The 18,529-nt window shown below is 42.8% G+C and overlaps 1 protein-coding gene across 11 annotated transcripts; it reads right to left on the bottom strand.

Moving 5' to 3' along the window:
- Nucleotides 1–187: 187 nt before the first annotated feature.
- Nucleotides 188–14,155, bottom strand: LOC310846645 (protein SPO16 homolog). 11 transcript variants are annotated; one of them, XM_083743613.1, is made up of 6 exons: nucleotides 13,869–14,155; nucleotides 9,803–9,926; nucleotides 6,205–6,298; nucleotides 3,094–3,262; nucleotides 1,529–1,607; nucleotides 188–630 (listed from the first exon to the last, which is right to left on the bottom strand). In XM_083743613.1, exons 2-6 carry the CDS (start codon nucleotides 9,869–9,871, stop codon nucleotides 496–498), a joined length of 546 nt encoding a protein of 181 aa, XP_083599739.1. In that variant the 5' UTR covers nucleotides 9,872–9,926; nucleotides 13,869–14,155; the 3' UTR covers nucleotides 188–495. The 11 variants fall into 11 exon arrangements, with proteins under 11 accessions (XP_083599739.1, XP_083599732.1, XP_083599731.1 ...); XM_083743606.1 differs by lacking the exon at nucleotides 13,869–14,155 and adding an exon at nucleotides 12,779–13,127; XM_083743605.1 differs by lacking the exon at nucleotides 13,869–14,155 and adding an exon at nucleotides 12,552–12,576.
- Between the last annotated feature and the right edge of the window lie 4,374 nt (nucleotides 14,156–18,529).

Here is an 18,529-nt window from a genome sequence, read left to right as displayed (position 1 = left end):
CTGCAAATTTCCTTGGTCATTTCTGGAAATATATCTGAGCAAGTACAAGCGGATCAGAATGAAAAGTCTGGGAGATGGGAGTTCATTGACTTAAATATACAAATTGTTTAGTAAGAGATTTTCCTTTATGGAAATAAAAGAATAACAAGTTCTAAATAATTCTTAGAAAAGAAAATATTAAATTGGGTAGGCTACAACCATGCCATTTATTTGCAAAGTTATGTACATTTTTTAAAGGTGTTACTCTTGAATAATGACCATTCTTCCTCAGTATTTTACATCTGGCTATCCATTTCAAGTGAACAGTAATATGTCTTGGATGGTTATACAGGAAATTAAACTAAGAAATCACACACTGATTTTAATTCTGAATGTAACATCCAGAAATGCGGTTTCCAAAGTGACATGCTTATTGCTTTGTGGATACATTTTTTAAAAGCACAAAATTGAGACTATTTTGCAAATAAACATGGCCAAACGTTTTTGAATAAAATACTAAGTGGTGTTTACTAAACTACAAGCCAGTTGACTTTGATGAAGCATTTTCCAAACACAGCTTTGTTCTACAATCTGTGTCTTTGCCATTAGCATTCTGTAGCGAATGTTGTCCAGATGCGGTTTTGAAGTAGTCTTTACAAGGAGAGAAATAAAGCAGCTTATAGTAATGGTTTGTTCAATTAATACACCATAAGAGTTGAAAATAACTTTGGATTCTGCAAGAAAGAAAGATCCTGGGGGAAAGTACTAAAGAAGCTTTGTAAAATAACGGATTTTACTTGCAGGGTCCTGTTTCAGAGAATTTTGGCTTCTATTTTGAAATGAAAGTCTACAAATGACTCATCTTCAAGTGACTAGATTTTAAAAGGCTTAAAATTTAATACTTTCATTCTGATTTTATATTGGTGTGATTGAAAGAAAAACCTTAGGTTAAACTGAGGTAACTCTTTAAAGGAACAAGTAGTTATTTTGAAGAGCATAGCTTAAAATAGTCTTAAATTCTATTTCTGGTTTTGCTGCAAAGTAAACTACAGGGAACACTTTTTTAAAATTAGGTATGTATTCTTAAATAATTATTGCCATAAGTATTTATGTAGAAGTACTGTATCTTATTCATATATCACATTAAGCATTAGGTCCTATATGTATCTGCCAGTCAAGTATCTATAATTCGTATTACAAGCACCAAATAGCAAATAACTATTTTATTCACTTACATGTCACTTTTCCTCCAAGGATATCCTTGGTTATTCTTCCCACCCTCCTTTAAAAATAAATAAATCACAATAGCCCTGTACGGGTTAGCCAATGAGTTTCATGACTAAATAGGAATTTATATCAGAACCTTCCCTGTTCTTGTTTGGCACTGAAAACATTAAACCACATTGGCTCATTTTAGATGCAGTTACATGCTTAGCATGTACGAGACACTTTTCAAAAAAAAGTATGTGGAAATCCTATTGATGTATTCTATATTGTCATAACTGTTTTGCTGTATGTTATTATTTGACAATAAAATTCTGCTACTTACTTTTGCTATAGTTAGCATGAGTTTAATAGCTTCAGCAGTATTGTGGACTGGGATTATTCGTAAATTGCTGCCTAGGAACCTGAAACAACCCTCAAAATGTCAATCATGCTAAGTACAGTATTCATATTTTTTACAGCATGGACTAGAATTGGAGCATGCTGTTACATAAGGGTATGTTAATATGATTGCAGCAAATTGGGATTTTGCAAAAGCTGGTACTTCATTTTCACTAGGATTGGGATAGCAGAAGGTAGTCGAAGTCCTTCCCTACCACTGGGAACAGGCTTGGAGCCTGACATCCAGGAATTCTCCTTTCTCTATATTTTCTTTGCACCAAGAATTCAGGTGATGGAAAAGACACCTTCCTTAAACCCCAGGCGGTCACTACAATCAGGAGTACACGTTACTGAGCTACATGGAAAACAAGAGGGCTACACCAAAGATGAAATAAAAAGAAAAAGGCCAAGCTAAAGGGTCACAAAAAAACATTTCCAATTTTGTTTATTTCCCAAAGTGCTTCAGCATTGTCTTCAGCAAGATGTTATTTGTGGACCGTAAGGTTTGCATGAAGTGTTTGCCCAAGTTGCAGACAAACAGAGAGAGGGCAGAGGAGGAGGAATTTAAACAATGAGGGAAATTAAACACAGGGGAGAACACACAGAGATAATTATGTTACTAATAGTGGCCATTACGATCAGATGGGACAATTTCCTAGCTCACTTTTAAGACTTTGAACGTAAACTTAATATTGAACCATCCACTTGATATTGAAGCATCCTGTTACTCCAGGATATGCTCTGTTCTTGCAGTACTACAGTGGTACCTCTGGTTACATACTTAATTCGTTCCGGAGGTCCATTCTTAACCTGAAACTGTTCTTAACCTGAAGCACCACTTTAGCTAATGGGGCCTCCCGCTGCTGCTGCTGCTGCGCCGCTGCTGCACGATTTCTGTTCTCATCCTGAAGCAAAGTTCTTAACTCGAGGTACTATTTCTGGGTTAGTGGAGTCTATAACCTGAAGTGTATGTAACCTGAAGCATATGTAACCCGAGGTGCCACTGTACTGCCATGCCCTCAGGTTGTACTACCCCTGCCAATTGCTTCTTTGTTGGCATAATGATCTGTATTGCTGGACTTTCAAAAGCGTAATTCTCATTTTTAGACTATTAGAACTTGTGCTGCAGTCTTAACACACACTTGCTTGGAAGTAAGTCTCATTGAAATCAACAGGATTTACTTCCAGGTTGCCTTCCAAGGATAGGACCCTCAGTCTCTGAAAAGGTAACGCAAAATGGTGTTATCTTGTACTTAGGGAATGATGACTTGTTAAATTTCCAAAATTGCCTCATGTTATCAAACTTGAGTATGCCAAGTCATAGTGACCGAGATGCATCATTTTCTTATATACTGCAATATGACAACGGGGTTTTTATTCTTTGGCTAAATTCTTTGAGCAAAATCAAATTCACCTACATCTTTGATAATTAAGCAAACATTTCATATTATTATACCTAGTTTCCTTTACTAATAAAACAAACGATTGACGATTTTATAAATTTCATACCTCTGCTGAACTCTGAACATCCCATCCCATTCTTTTGGTCCATGACGAGCAGCTGACAAAAGCAAAAATCCATTCCTGTGAATGGTCATGAACTTCTTTATTCTTTCAAATAAAACCTCTCTCTCTGTGAAAAATAAGCTTTGAGCATCGACCAGCAAAAATGCAATTCCTGGGCAAGAAGAAATATGGTGATCAAGTCAGACTTAACTGCATATAAAAAATAGTCAAATACATATATAGTTGGTATATTTACTATTGAAATAGTGTTTTGTTCATATAAAGCTGTAGTCCTAGGCATATGTATGTGGAATATAGACTCATTGCTACTCTTTCATCCATTTCCCAGCCTGTTTATTTGGAAGCCCCATACAAACAGATGAAAGGGGGCTAATTGTTTCTACAGTGTCCTGATCCTATCTGCTTTGTTTATTACAGTGATTCTCAAATTAGGATAGGAAGATGAGGAACACATTAAAAATTATACATGAATTTGCTTGTCTTCCTCTTTCCTCCTCATCCTTTTTCCTTTTGTGTGATGTCTATTTACATTTTAAACCCATGGGTAGGGACTATCTCTTTTAAACAGAATTTAGTAAATTGTTGGTGATTTATTTAAGTGGACAAAATAATAACAAACAAGTGTTTTTTGTTGAACTGGACTATGAAACCCAACATTCATAGCTTGAAATGGTTTAAAATTATTCTGCCTTATAAGTCTACAGGATCATTTTCTGCTATTCATATCTGGCTGCAAGCATTCTAAAATTTCCTTCAGATGTGATTATGTCCAGTTTGAGAGAAGGATAACAGTCATTACAAATTTCTTGGCTTTGGGGGATTTCTAAAGGGTCAGTTATGGAGACTGAGATTATGCCCTCCATAAAATTCACTGGGTGTAAAGCATATTGATACTCTGACCCAAATTATGTTGTAGGGATGCTGCAAGACCACCATGTGTACAACTTGTCACTCTTAATTTCCATATTGAATTCTACAGTTTAAGTAGCCCTGTAAAGTAGCATTCGCGAGCTTTTTTGCGGAGAAGGTCTTGTTGCTCCGCCATGACCTCCCTGCCAATTTGGATACAATAAAGGAACTGGAGGCCCCTCGACTGTCCTCGGGTTCAGTATTAGACCACTTTGACTGGATATCCCCAGCCGATGTGGACAGACTCCTCCGAGCTGGAAAGCCCACCACCTGTCCTCTCGACCCGTGCCCGTCCTGGCTGATTAGAGCGTGTCCAGACGAGGTGCGGGCCCCCCTGGGGGATATCATCAATCTGTCCCTTGGCACCGGGACATTCCCAGGGGAACTGAAGGAGGCAGTGGTGCGCCCGCTCTTAAAGAAAACATCATTAGATCCTTTAGATCTATCCAAATACTGCCCAGTTTGAATCTTCCATTCCTGGATAAGGTGATTGAGAGAGCGGTTGCTGAACAGCTTGGTAGGTTTCTGGATGAAACATCAGCTCTGGATCCATTCCAGTCCGGCTTCCACGCTGGTCATGGGACCGAGACGGCTCTGGTCGCCCTAACAGATGATCTCCGCAGGCAGCTGGATCGAGGCGGGTTGGGGCTGCTGATTCTTCTAGACCTGTCAGCAGCCTTCGACATGGTCGATCACGAACTCCTGGACCACCGCCTTGCCGACGTGGGGATCCAGGGCACAGTCCTTCAATGGCTGCGCTCATTTCTCTCTGGTCGGGGACAGAGGGTGGCGCTTGGGGGGGAATTGTCATCCCGCCACTCCTTGGTGTGTGGTGTGCCCCAGGGTGCAATACTCTCCCCGATGCTTTTTAACATCTTTATGCGCCCCCTCGCCCAGCTTGTCCGGAGTTTTGGGCTGGGCTGCCATCAGTATGCTGATGACACCCAACTCTATCTGTTGATGGACGGCCACCCAGACTCGGCCCCAGACACACTGATCAGATGCTTGGAGGCTGTGGCTGGATGGTTTTTCGCGGGAGCCGGTTGAAGTTAAATCCTTCGAAGACAGAGGTCCTCTGGCTGGGACGGGAAGACATGGGACTGAGGGGGCAACTCCCATCTCTTGCGGGGGTGCAATTAGTGCCAGCACCGTCCGTTAAGAGTTTGGGTGTAATCTTCGATACCTCCCTCTCCATGGAGGCGCAGATTGCAGCTATAACAAAGGCAGCATTTTTCCATCTCCGCCAAGCTAAGCAGTTGGCTCCTTACCTCTCTCGCCCTGACCTAGCCACTGTGATCCACGCGACGGTCACCTCCAGACTGGATTATTGTAACTCGCTCTACGTGGGGCTGCCCTTGAGACTGACCCAGAAACTCCAGCGGGTGCAGAATGCCGCAGCGAGACTCCTTACGGGGTCTTCCCTTAGAGATCACATTCATCCGGTGCTATATAAGCTGCACTGGCTCCCGGTGGAGTACAGGATCAGGTTTAAGGTGCTGGTTTTAACCTTCAAAGCCCTATACGGCCTAGGGCCCTCGTACCTACGGGACTGCCTCTCCTGGTATGCCCCACAGAGGAACTTACGGTCTTCAAATAAAAACACCTTGAAGGTCCCAAGCCACAGAGAGGTTAGGCTGGCCTCAACTAGAGCCAGGGCTTTTTCGGCTGCGGCTCCAACCTGGTGGAACGCTCTGTCACAAGAGACAAGGGCCCTGCAGGACTTGACATCTTTCCGCAGGGCCTGCAAGACAGAGCTGTTCCACATGGCCTTTGGTCAGGGCGCAGCCTGACTCCCTCCTTTGGCAATCTTTACAAAACTTTAGTTTATGGTTGCCATTAATTTTGATTTTAATTCATTTTTATAATGTTTTATAATGTTGTACTGTTTTAGTGTTGTTAGCCGCCCTGAGCCCGGCTTCTGCTGGGGAGGGCGGGATATAAATAAAATTTATTATTATTATTATTATTATTATTATTATTATTATTATTATTATTATGTAAACCGCTTTGAGATTATAAACACACACACAATCAAGTAGCATATATAATTAATGAAATAAAAATAAATAAATAAATAAATAAATAAATACATTAAATGAAATATAAATAAATTCACATATATATGTGTGTGTATACATATATATATATTAATGGTCACATTTCCCATAATTTAAGATACTCTACCAGAAAGAGAGAAAATTATTGATCCATTTTCCACTGTATCTGAATATCGAACGCGGTGTTGCTGATTTTGTAGGGACATTGAAATTTCATGACCCTAAAGTTATAAAATACAGGATTAAAACATGCTCACCAGTTCTAAATAAAGTTAATTGGGTCACTTCGAGCTCGTATTATAATGACAAAAGAGAGAGACAGAAATATCTACAGGGTTGATCATTTTTTAACCTTTACTCCTCTTCCCACTAAGCTAACATACAGTGGTACCTCGGGTTAAGAACTTAATTCGTTCCGGAGGTCCGTTCTTAACCTGAAGCACCACTTTAGCTAATGGGGCCCCCCGCTGCCACACAATTTCTGTTCTCATCCTGAAGCAAAGTTCTTAACCCAAGGTACTATTTCTGGGTTTGCGGAGTCTGTAACCTGAAGCGTATGTAACCCGAGGTACCACTATTAAAAAACATGCATCCTTTTCATTAAAATATTGCTCATTATAACCAAGGTGCTTTATGTTTAGCTTGCCATACAACAGAACTTAACAGTTGTCCCAGTTGCAGCCTGGAGAGCCATCCACTAAACTCCCCAATGCAATGAGAAAATGTTTGAGTCTTCTCTTGTCGGTTCCTCCTGCCTCTGTCATCCCATTCCCCTTCTGTTCATTAAAACAGTCGGGAAAGTAAGGTGGACCCAGAAAAAGGATAGGAATGGACAGAAGACGTATTCCAAATGCAGCAGGAGCTTTTAAAGAGGGCCTGTTTTCCATCAGCCCCAGGCAGAGATGTTGCAAGCTGTAGACCAGCTGCATCGGGAGGGTCACAGATTACCCAGGTATCCTATCAATCAAGTTTTCATCTTAAGATAAACTAGCTAAGTTTCTTTCTATTCTATCAATCAAGAACAATGTCAGCTTGTGCAATGACAGCGTACTGCCTCCAAGAACTGTTCCTGTCAACAAGAAAAGGGAAACTAATAAAAAAACTGCATTAAAAGAGTAACAAAGATCAACATTATAGATTAATCAATCAAAATGCTTCCTGAAAGCAAGGAGAACCCAGATAAAAACATCTATAGCACTTTCTGCATCGCCTGTTTGTCATTATGACTGTTCATTGCATCCTGTAATTGCTATTAACAAACTAAAGGAAGGCTCCAGAGGGGAAAAGGAGGGAAGGGGAAACACATTGGCAAGCACTGGCTGTATTAACAAAAAGTCAATGCAAAAGCCACTTTCTTTGTTGGGAAGCAGGGATGGCCTCAGGTGGGCAACAATTCTAAATGTCACGGAGGTGCTGCTGCTGCTGCAAGTGTTGGAGGAAGAAAGGGTTTCTTACAACCTGATAGGAAGTGGCACTTAACAGCCATAAGAGAGTGCGTCCCCCACATCATTCCTGATGTAAAAGTCTTCCAAGTGCAAAACACAACACTTATAGACTCCAGCTCACTCACACTATTTTCTTTCAGTCACTTTTACAAATTGGGAACATCCCAAGAAGGATGGAAGGTAGCCCCCAACTACCGTATTTTTCACCCTATAGAATGCACTTTTTCCCCTCCAAAAATGAAGGGGAAATGTGTGTGCGTCCTGTGGGGCGAATGCAGGCTTTCCCTGAAGCCTGGAGAGCGAGAGGCATCGGTGCGAACAGACCCCTCTCGCTCTCCAGGCTTCAGAAAGCGATCCGCAAGCCTTGGGAGCCTGGCGGGAACTTGCAAGGCTTGCGGGCAATAGCCTGTTCTGGGGGCGGGGGAAGCTTGGGCTTCCCCCACCCCCAGCCCCGCAAGCAAGCTCCAGGAGCGATGGCGAGGTTGCGCAACCTCCCCATCGCTCCCGGACCCGTTCTGGGGGCTGGGGTCGGGGGAAGCTCAGGCTTCCCCTGCCCCCAGCCCTGCAAGCAAGCTCCGGGAGCGATGGCGAGGTTGAGCGCAACCTCACCTTCGCCCCTGGACCCCCAGCCCCGAGGCTAAAAACAAAGACAGCACAGTGAGCGGGATCCATCCCGCTCGCTGTCATGGCTTCTTTGATGCTCGGGGGGGGGGAATAATTTTTCCCCCTTTATTTCCCCCCCCCCCCAAAAAAAATAAGTGCACCCTATGGGCCGGTGCGCCCTATAGGGGCGAAAAATACGGTATTTATTTATTTACATTTGCTTTTATACACCCAGGAGCTCAGGTAATATACATGGCTCTCCTCCTCTCCATGTTATCCTCCAAACCACCCTGTGAGGTAGGTTCTGATGACAGGTAGTGACTGACCCACGGTCACCCAGTGAGCTTGATGACTGAGTGAGGATTTGAACCCCAGTCTCCCGGGTCCTAGTTCAACGCTATTCATCAGAACGGGTCTTTAAAGGAAAATTAGAGAAGTTCAAGGAGGGTAAAGTTTATCAGTGGCTACTAGTGTCAGAATGGTTGTGTGCTACTGGGCATGCCTCTGAATACCAAGTTGCTGGGAAATAAAAATGGAGAGTGTGTTATTGCACTCATGTCCTCTATTGGGCATCCAATAGGCATCTGATTGGCCACTGTGAGAAGAGAATGCTGGATTAGATGGGCCTTTGATCTGATAAAGCAAGGTCTTCTGCTTTGTGCTTTTGTTCTAGCCAGGCCATTAGTGTTTTAGATTTCATTGAAATGTGCATATTAATATGGTCGATGCTCTTTGATCATGGCATTTAACCCCTCTGGAGTGTTTGGGGTGGGGGGAAAGCACAGGAATAGAAGAAGTCTACTCTGCTGTAAGCATGCTTTATCAGAAAATCTCACTTTTGAACAGCCACTACACTGATTTAATGGAATTAAAATATTGTTATGCGTTTTGGGGGATTAAACTAAAACACCCCCTGGGGCCTCTTCCAACTCAGTACTGTAATTCTGCAGCTATAAGACAGGTCTGGAGAAGAAGAGGACTGGTAAAATCGTCAAACCAGTTTCTTTCGTTAAGTAAATAGCCCTAGCCAGATCTGTTTAGTATCCCCTTGGTAATGTACGCTAGGGTCAATATGATGCCACAGTAACTAAATAACTGGAGATACTTGTGGAAGGGGAGTGCTAGAACAAAAAACAAGTGTATTTCTGTGCCTTCCCCTGGCCACTTGAGTTTATTTGACAATAGGAAAGAGCACAATTGATTGGAAATTTTGGACTCAAACTGAGGTCAGAACTGTGGGATTTCTTGGGCGCTCTGAAGGAGCTGGGTGCCCCCCTGAAACCTAATGGGATAGCAGTGTCAGTTGGACTGGTTTAACCTGAGTACCCTCTGCACTTTTGGAGTTTTCACTGCTTAAAGAATTGTGCTTCCCATCACACTATGCTTCAATGTCGGTCAATTCCTTAATGCAACACAGCGGTTAGTTTTAATTTTAATTTAAAAGGTGGTGGGTCTTAAATCTGTTTGCAGACTACCCTCTCTAATCTGGAGGCCTTAATCCCAGTCATATGAGGACATGGTAAAGCTGTGTTCTGACATTGTTGTTAAGCTTTGATGCCATGGCTCTCTCTTCTATATTAGGTGTTCCTAGAAAGGGTGGAATACACAGCCCCATTTATTTTGTGACCCTTTGCGAGGCTAGAGCAACTTGTACGAACAAATGGTAGGATACAGTACCTGAAGAGATGAACTCACAATTACGGTTGCAGTCCACCGTGTCTTTTCTTGCCCACTGCCTTCCGCCATGTTGACACAGTCACCAAAGTTTCTGCAGTACCAGACACTTACGGAACACTACAAACTGAGAAGGGAAAGTAGTGGGACCTTCGTTTGCACCTTATAAATAGCATTAATATAACAGGTCACGTTATACTGAGTTTTGATAATGCTAGAGGAGAAGTAAAGTGCAAAGAGAAGGTGTCATTTACAAAATATAAGAGATGAACTCCACTTTTAGGAATTCTAAGCACACTTAGTTAAGAGTAAGTCCCATTGATCTGAATGAAGCTTCAGATTAGACATGTATAGCTCTTGACTATTTTTAGCCCTGGGAAACGGTGCACTCACTCTCTTTCAACTGTGCAAAACATTTGTACATGCACCAGAAACAAGCTTCCATTGAATCAAAAAGGCATTGAAGAGAAAAAGGCACTTTCCCCACGTGCAGTCCTTGTTCTGGTTATTACTATGAGTCAATCAAGCACTGTTAGTGATACTCTGAGGTGCATTATAACTTCAAGGTGGCTCAGCAATACAGATCCCAACCATCTGAATGCAGAGTTTGCAAACCATCTATGAGCGAGACTGTCATAAACATTTAGGAGACACACAGGCCTAACACATACCCTCCAACATTTCTCCAATGAAAATAGGGACGTCCTATTCCAGAATGATAATTTTACTACTTATACCCCACACATCTTATTGGGTTGCCCCTAGCCACTCTGGGCGGCTTCCAACATATATAATTAAAACATTAAACATTAAAAAAAAACCTTCCCTATACAGGATTGCCTTTAGATGGCTCGGGGGTTGGATAATGCCATACCCTCCAACATTTCTCCAATGAAAATAGGAACATCCTAAGGAAAAGGGGGGTATTCCGGGTTCAAATCAGAAACCAGGATGGCGTCTCTAAATCAGGGACGTCCCTGGAAAATAGGGGCACTTGGAGGATCTGCTAACAGAGCTAATAATTCTGTGGGCATTCAAGTTTTTTTCACCTTTTCCCATACAGTAAGCACCTTTTCTGTTACATTAGGAAAAGGTTAGGGTACTAAGTGAGACACTCCACAGAGAGCAGATCATTATAATTTGTTGCAGTTTACTCATAAAGTCCCCATTTACCACTCTGTGGCCTCACAATAAGGGTACTTTAATACTAGGTTTGCCCCTTTTCTGTTCTACAGAGGCACTGTGTGTTTCAAAGTGTGGCAAAGTGGATATTTTGAATATACTGTGCATACACCAGAGAGACCCCAACTTCAAGTTCTGATTTGGGGCAAGGAGTGCCAGCTTGAACCTGCAACCCTGGGTGCCCTTGAGGTTTTTTGGGGAACAAACCCAAATTGTCAACTTTTTCTGGGGAAACCTCCCCACCCCAAATAGTAATTTTAAGCTTTTGTAACTGTTTCCGCTACTTTTTCCATTGCGTTACCATACATCGGGGTTTTCACTGACATTTTGCCGATTCAGCAAAATCCCCCCCCCCCCCACGCCATTTTTACACCTGGAAACGTGGCAGGAAAATTCCTGACGCAGGACAAGCCTATGATTCTTATTATGAAAACAAAAACAGAAAACATTCTGTTGCTGCGCCTGTAACCTCGGTTTAACGTGCCATTTAGCTTTCATATCTCCACTTCTAACGCCGCTTATGAAGTTAGAATTCTAGTCAGCATTATGGCATTGTGAGTCATGCCAGTCAAGAATGGCTTAGTAATTCCTCACAACGTTCAATAAAAAGCGGCGTACAAGAGCGAGCTTGGGTGTGGCAGTTTTGTCACTAAGGCTTGCTAAGGACTGTGTGGGAAGCAAAGGCTTCCAGAGCTTCCTAATCTAATGACACTCATTCCTACTTAGCCCAGGCCCTGCAAAAGCTGAGCTCTGGCCCCTCACAACTTTTCTAAGAGACACCATTATGGAACGCCAGTAATGGAGGCTGGCTTTGAGGCCTAGCTCTTCTGGTATCACAGCCAAGGGAGCCTGGTTAACTTGCCAGTGGCACTTGCAGAATATACCCTACAGGGCTTTTCTTTCCCTCACCCCCACCCCGTTTATTTGTTTTTAAAACTGGCAACTTTCAATTTACAGACAAATTCAAAAAAGCATGCCACTGAGGAAACAGCGTTCTCCTTTTGTATGGGCGCAATGAAATGATGTTTCTGTTTTTAATTCACTCTCAAATTCTGGATGGGGGCGGGGGCAAGGTATTGGGATAAACAAGGGATCTCCTTCTCCACTCTTCCCCTGTGATATATGGATGAAGGGTGGTATACAAATTTAATAAAAATAAAAAAATAAAAATAAATGAATAAGAACTCAATTGTTCAACTCCGCTCCCGCATTCCATTCCTTCTCCTCCTTACTTTACTTGCAGAAGATTCCCCAGGACCAGTCCTTAAATAAATTTTTTAAAACCCCACTCTACACTTACAACTGAATGAATTTGATAAATTATGTAGATGTATCCACCATAACTGACTAAATTAACTTAAGGCAAAAGCAGAATTACTACTAAAATCAAATGCTCAGTTAAATAATACTGGGTTTTTGTTTTTTTAAAAAAGCAGGACAGGGTTAAGGGTTAATGTTACAGAGGATTGTTGTAATAAAACTTTGCGTTACTGCTGGTGATTATGTTCGTGTGGAAGTCTATTCTACCTAAAGCATTAAAAAAAATTCAACAAGAACATTAATAAATTACACAGTATCAGGTTTCCCCATTCAGAACAGAAAGGCAAACTATCCAGGGAAGAGACTGAAGGCGCTACGACAAAAGGGTCAAAGCTTTTCTCAAGATAGGAATTGTAATTTTAGTTCGCTGATCCAAAAGCCTGCTATTTCAAATATTTTCCTGCAAGAGGTATATTTGGAAAGAAGCCTAGAAATCTCAGAGGAAATTAGTCGTGCTTAATAATACTGGAGTATTACTCGCTTGCTTAGTATTCATCTACGTTCGGTGTCTCCTCAGATCTTGTGCCTTCGCAAGAAAAATGGCGAGGCAAACTCCCTTCTTCACCCGGTAATGGGGTCAGCCCAAACATTCAACATAGGCAACCCCTCAGGGAGCAGATGCTGGGGGGCAACCGTCGCAGCCCCTCCGCTGTTCCACCTTAACCCAGCAAAGATTGCCCCATTGCCGAGGGACCTAAATGTGTAGACCAGGCAGCCTTCTTTCCCCACTCCTTAAACTAGCCAACTTCCCTCAAGTGTGGTGGAAGAGTGTATCCTTTTATGTGGAGATACCAGAGACTGCCCTAAGTACAGTCTGCTTAGGGGTGTTGTGTCGGGGTCAGAAACCGCTAGAAAGAAACTGCTAGAAACTTCGGGTGATTTCTGGGAACAAATGTCTCACCCCATTGAGCTGTGCTCACAGCGTTGCAAGCAGTATGGCAGCCTCTCACACTTTACTATGAGTTATGCCTCTTCAAGGAAGAGGTAGAAAGCTTATTTTTCAGGATGGGCTTCTAGTACACCAGCCCCCTTTCCATTTTTTAATCTGCTGAAATCATTACCAATGCAATTAACTGAGCACTTCTTCCTTATTTATTTATTTATTTATTTATTATTATTATTTTGCCTGTCCTTAGGTACTACGTCATATATCAAGCGGATAACTTATCATAGTGTCATGAAATATTCATACACCAATGCACAATTATATCCTTTTAAACTGAAATCATCCAGGACATAAATCTTTGTTTCTTCACATGTACAGTCTAAAGAGCCAACAGGCTACAGCCAGAGAATATTATGCATATCTGCTTAGAGAGAAACAAATAGACACTACAGCCAATCCTTCCAATTTACTATAACTGCATCTACCATGATTTTGGATTGTTTTACTTGAGAGCAGGGATGGGGACCCTGTGGCCCTCCAGATATTGTTGGACTGTAGCTCCCAGCAGGCATAGCAAACATGACCAATATTTGACAACATCTAGGAGGGCCACAATTCCCCATCTCTGCTTAAGAGGAAGAAGACCTCATGATCAAGACCACACCTAAAACAATATTGTACCTGGCCAACTCAGCACATCAAGCATATCTTTAGAGACACAATCTACACAGAGTTTTTATTCTCCATTTGTGTACATGTGTATACGATGCCACTGAGGGAAGGCATGCGAACCAGCTTCTTACAAGTAGATACTGTCAATCGCAGCAACTCACCCAGGACTAAAGAGCTGGACCACACTAAAAAAATTCCATGCCTCCTGTCGTGTAACTGAATGCAAAGAAAAACAAATGCCACTTGAGTGAATCAGGCCTCAGTGCTTATGAAATTTTCTCACCTTAGAGAGCATTTCAGAAGTGTCACTTTTTAAATGTCGATCTTAGGTCAAATACAGGCTTAATTGTATCATGCCAAGCTCAGCACAAGTTTCTTCAATAACTATAATACCCAGCATTTCTAATGCACTTCAAAGTACTTGATGTGCTTCCCACATTATCTCAATAATCTCTCTAAAGTGGGCATAATACTTGGAAAAAGCTTCATATTTATAGTAGAGAGATAACAGTAATAGTCTTCAACCTTTTCAGAGTCGGGATACAACTATAACCCAAACATGCACTTGGGAAGCCTAACCTTTCTCAGATATTTGAATGGGAGTAGCGTTGCTCTTGAGACCCAGTAGCTGGTCTTGAACCACGAAGGGCTAAGAGGTGTTGGCTTGCCAGAGACCACCAAGTTCATTGCAGAGAATTTTTGAACTGGTGAATTCTGTTTACAGTTCTGTAGGGATATAAGGAATTATTTGGGTTATCTGTTTCTAATCTCCCCAATGTTCAATTCAGTTCTCCACATTTCTGCAATTGCAATTTAAAAAAAAAATCCTCCTGAAATTTCCCCAACATCCTAGTGTGAATGTCTAATATTTCTGCATGCAATTTTGACATTTTGTAAACAACCTTTGCAAAATTCAGTTAAGTGTGAATTTAAAAGAACAGCTGTGCTTTGATTCTCGTATTGCTTCAGAAAGTGTAGATTTGGCCGATTCACCTTTAAATGCAAACTGAATTGAATTTCTGCCCCATCCCTGCAGCTTGGCCTCTTCGATTGTACTTTAGGGCAGTGGTGGACAAACTTGGCCCTCAAGCTGTTTTGGGACTACAATTCCCATCATCCCTGACCACTGGTCCTGTTAGCTAGGGATGAGGGGAGTTGTAGTCCCAAAACAGATGGAGGGCCACGTTTGGCCATCACTGCTCTAGGGACTAGTAGGGCCGGCTCCAGACATTTTTCAGCCTAAGGCAAAGGATAAGACAAGTCCACTTACCTTAAACAGGCAGCATTGTAGCCTGGCCATAGGCTTTGTCAGCCTGGGTAAGACTGCAGGCCTGACTATGGATGGACCAGTGGCAGGCAGGCCTAGGTCCAGGGATTCCCCAGGGGGTGGGCCCAACTGGCCAAGGGTCGTTGCTTGGGTCCACCCCCTGGGGAATAAATTGAGGTTAGCCCAGCACACCTCCACAGCTTTTCTGTCAGATATCCTACCCTTCCACCCTTCCATCATATGCTCTTCTTTCATGCTAGACGTTGCTATGGACATTGTCCTGATCCCTGGGCCTACCTGGCGGCAAGGCAGTATTTCAAGTCCCAAGTTCAACAGTCGGGAAACACGGTCTGGGGTCAATCCATATGTCCAAAGTCCAACCAGAAGCACCATCCCATATTGGACCTGGAGCATCCACGTCAAGATCCATCAACATGGACAGCTGAGCAGACACAGCCCCTTAGCTCAGCTGCCCTTTGCTGCTTTGCCTGCTGAGTGCAGCACCTGGGCTTAATGAGGCAGGTGACCCTCACCTGTCCTGAGCCTACTTCAGCTGAGCAATCACTCTCCTCCCAGAGATAGCAAGCCCCACCTGGCCAACTACGGAGCTGGGCTGTACGCTCATCTGCCTCAGCCGCCTAGAGCAGGCATAGGCAAACTCGGCCCTCCAGATGTTTTGGGACTACAACTCCCATCATCCCTGACCACTGGTCCTGTTAGCTAGGGAGTTGTAGTCCCAAAACATCTGGAGGACCGAATTTGCCTATGCCTGACCTAGAGCATATCTCCCACTGCTCCCTACGTCTCAGAGCCCACTGTGTTCATGGAGGCAGGGCCCCTTCTGACTCTGGCTCCTTCAGTTCTGGGTCCTCTCACCATCCTGTGTCACCCTGCAAGTACATCATCCCCAGCTGGTGTGTCTCAAGCCCGGCTACAACCCTTGCCTGAATCCTCTTCCTCCTCCTCATCGTCACACCAGATCAAAGGAACTTTTCCACTTGAAAACCAAATAACCAGAGCCCATTTGCCATCTCCCCCCAGCAAAAGAAATTTAAACAACATTGAAAAGTATTATTAACCCACAATCAGCTTTCCTTACTATTTTTGAGGACACCAATAAACAACTTTATAAAAGGTTCGCTGCCTGTTTTCTTGTCGCTGCACGATTGGCACAAACACGGCAAAAGCTACAAGGATTTACTCTGGAATTTTGGTATAAAAATATATGATGCAAGCAATAGCAGAAAAGGTCACCCATAATATTGTTTCCCATGGAAAACAAAAACCAGAGACATTTCTCACAATATGGTGGTCCTTTATTTTCTACACCAAAGATCACAGACAGGCAGATAATCTTCCTCAAACTACATCGGACATTTAGACATAGGAATAGACTATTAAAACATGTAAGTTATTATCAGATATGACTCTCTTTGATGGACGTTTGGAGCACTGAATGTGTGAATGTGACTTTGGAAGCTGATTGAAGATTGTAAGGATATTTATTGCAAATTCATCACGCTGTAGAAAAAGGAGGATGCGGCGGGGGGGTGTCACAATTTTTACTGGGGAATTTTATGATATTATACTCATTATATTTATCTTTAATAAAATATTTTTAAAATAAGGGTAAGTGAACTAGGAAGAGCTGACACAGCATAAGCTTTATTCTTTTCCTGCCACATTTATTCAACTTTCTTTCCCCATTACATACACCAAATGTTTGCTACAAAATGAATCCCAACGTTTGTCAGAAATAAAAATCTAACTATTGAAGTACACAGAAAGCTGTTATGCATTGCCAAGACCTGCAATGGTTTTCACAATGCCATTGAAGACTTACTGCAAACCGCTAGTGCAAAATGGTCACTGGGCTACTAACAGAGACCAGCCAAATGGATTACATGTTGCCAGTCTTTGAAAAACTGCACTGGGTGTTGGTATGTTTCAAAGTTCAACTTGCTAGTGCTTAGCTTTGAAGCCTTGAATGGCTCTTTGAGTCAAAGATCAGGAGGCCCACCTATGCCCACAGGAATCTGAACCGCACCTTTGGAATGACCTTTCCACAAAAGCCCATGTTAATCTCTATGCTGCTTTTCTAATCTTCGCTTTACAGTTTCTACCATTTTTAATTTCTGACACGTTTGTGTGTGAGAGAGATAGAGATATTTAGGTGTTTTACTTTAATGTTTTCATGTATTTCCGTTGAAAGCTGGGAATTTTTCTTAGTGGAATGGCACTATGCAAATATCTCAATTACTTTTTTAATTTATTAAGTATAGGCAGGGGGACGCAGGTGGCACTTTGGGTTAAACCACAGAGCCTAGGACTTGCCGATCAGATGGTTGGCGGTTCGAATCCCTGAGACAGGGTGAGCTCCCGTTGCTCTGTCCCTTCTCCTGCCCACCTAGCAGTTCGAAAGCACGTCAAAGTGCAAGTAGATAAATAGGTACCACTCCGGCGGGAAGGTAAACGGCGTTTCCATGCGCTGCTCTGGTTCACCAGAAGCGGCTTAGTCATGCTGGCCACATGACCCAGAAACTGTACGCCGGCTCCCTCGGCCAATAAAGCGAGATGAGCACCACAACCCCAGAGTTGGCCACGACTGGACCTAATGGTCAGGGGTCTCTTTATCTTTAAGTATAGACAGAGAGGGAAGAATGAAATCATGAATCCTTCAAAAGCTGCATTTCCACATGCGTTACTAAAATAAAATGGGTGGAACTCAACTTTGAGTTGAGCCTCGGTCCAGTATACCTGAAGGAGCGTCTCCACCCCCATCGTTCTGCCCGGACGCTGAGGTCCAGCTCCGAGGGCCTCCTGGCAGTTCCCTCATTGCGAGAAGCAAAGCTACAGGGAACCAGGCAGAGGGCCTTCTCGGTAGTGGCGCCCGCCCTGTGGAACGCCCTCCCATCAGATGTCAAAGAGATAAACAACTACCTGACATTCAGAAGACATCTGAAGGCAGCCCTGTTCAGGGAAGTTTTTAATGTATGACAAATTAGTGTATTTTTGGTCTTGGAAGCTGCCCAGAGTGGCTGGGGAAACCCAGCCAGATGGGCGGGGTACAAATAATAAAATATTATTATTATTATTATTATTATTATTATTATTATTATTATTATTATTATTATTATTATTTGCGCTATGACAAATGCTCCAACTGCACAAGCACTATAATCTGACAGATCTCCCCTCTCCTTCCCTCATGTGCTGTACTATGGGTTCTCCATCCCACCAGAGCAAAGGTCAGGCGAGCATGCGGGGCAGGGCAAACAGAAGTCTTTGTGCAGGGCTTCCGCTGACAGGTAAATCTCGCCCAATTACTTCACAGCAAAAAGGTCCATCCATTTTAAGTTTATTTAAGTGAGCATCATAGAACACAAAAATCAGTATCTGAGTA

The sequence above is a fragment of the Podarcis gaigeae genome, assembly GCF_964106915.1.
Source record: "Podarcis gaigeae genome assembly, chromosome: 6".
Classification (NCBI taxonomy): domain Eukaryota; kingdom Metazoa; phylum Chordata; class Lepidosauria; order Squamata; family Lacertidae; genus Podarcis; species Podarcis gaigeae.
This window is presented reverse-complemented; position numbering and strand designations above follow the sequence as displayed.

Coding starts and splice junctions, on each gene's coding strand:
- LOC310846645 (XM_083743613.1), bottom strand. CDS start 9,871: ATGGCGGAAGGCAGTGGGCAAGAAAAGACACGGTGGACTGCAACCGTA. Junction 6,299..9,802: donor TTGTGAGTTCATCTCTTCAG/GTACTGTATCCT, acceptor TTATAACTTTAG/GGTCATGAAATTTCAATGTC. Junction 631..1,528: donor TCATGCTAACTATAGCAAAA/GTAAGTAGCAGA, acceptor CTCCTTGTAAAG/ACTACTTCAAAACCGCATCT.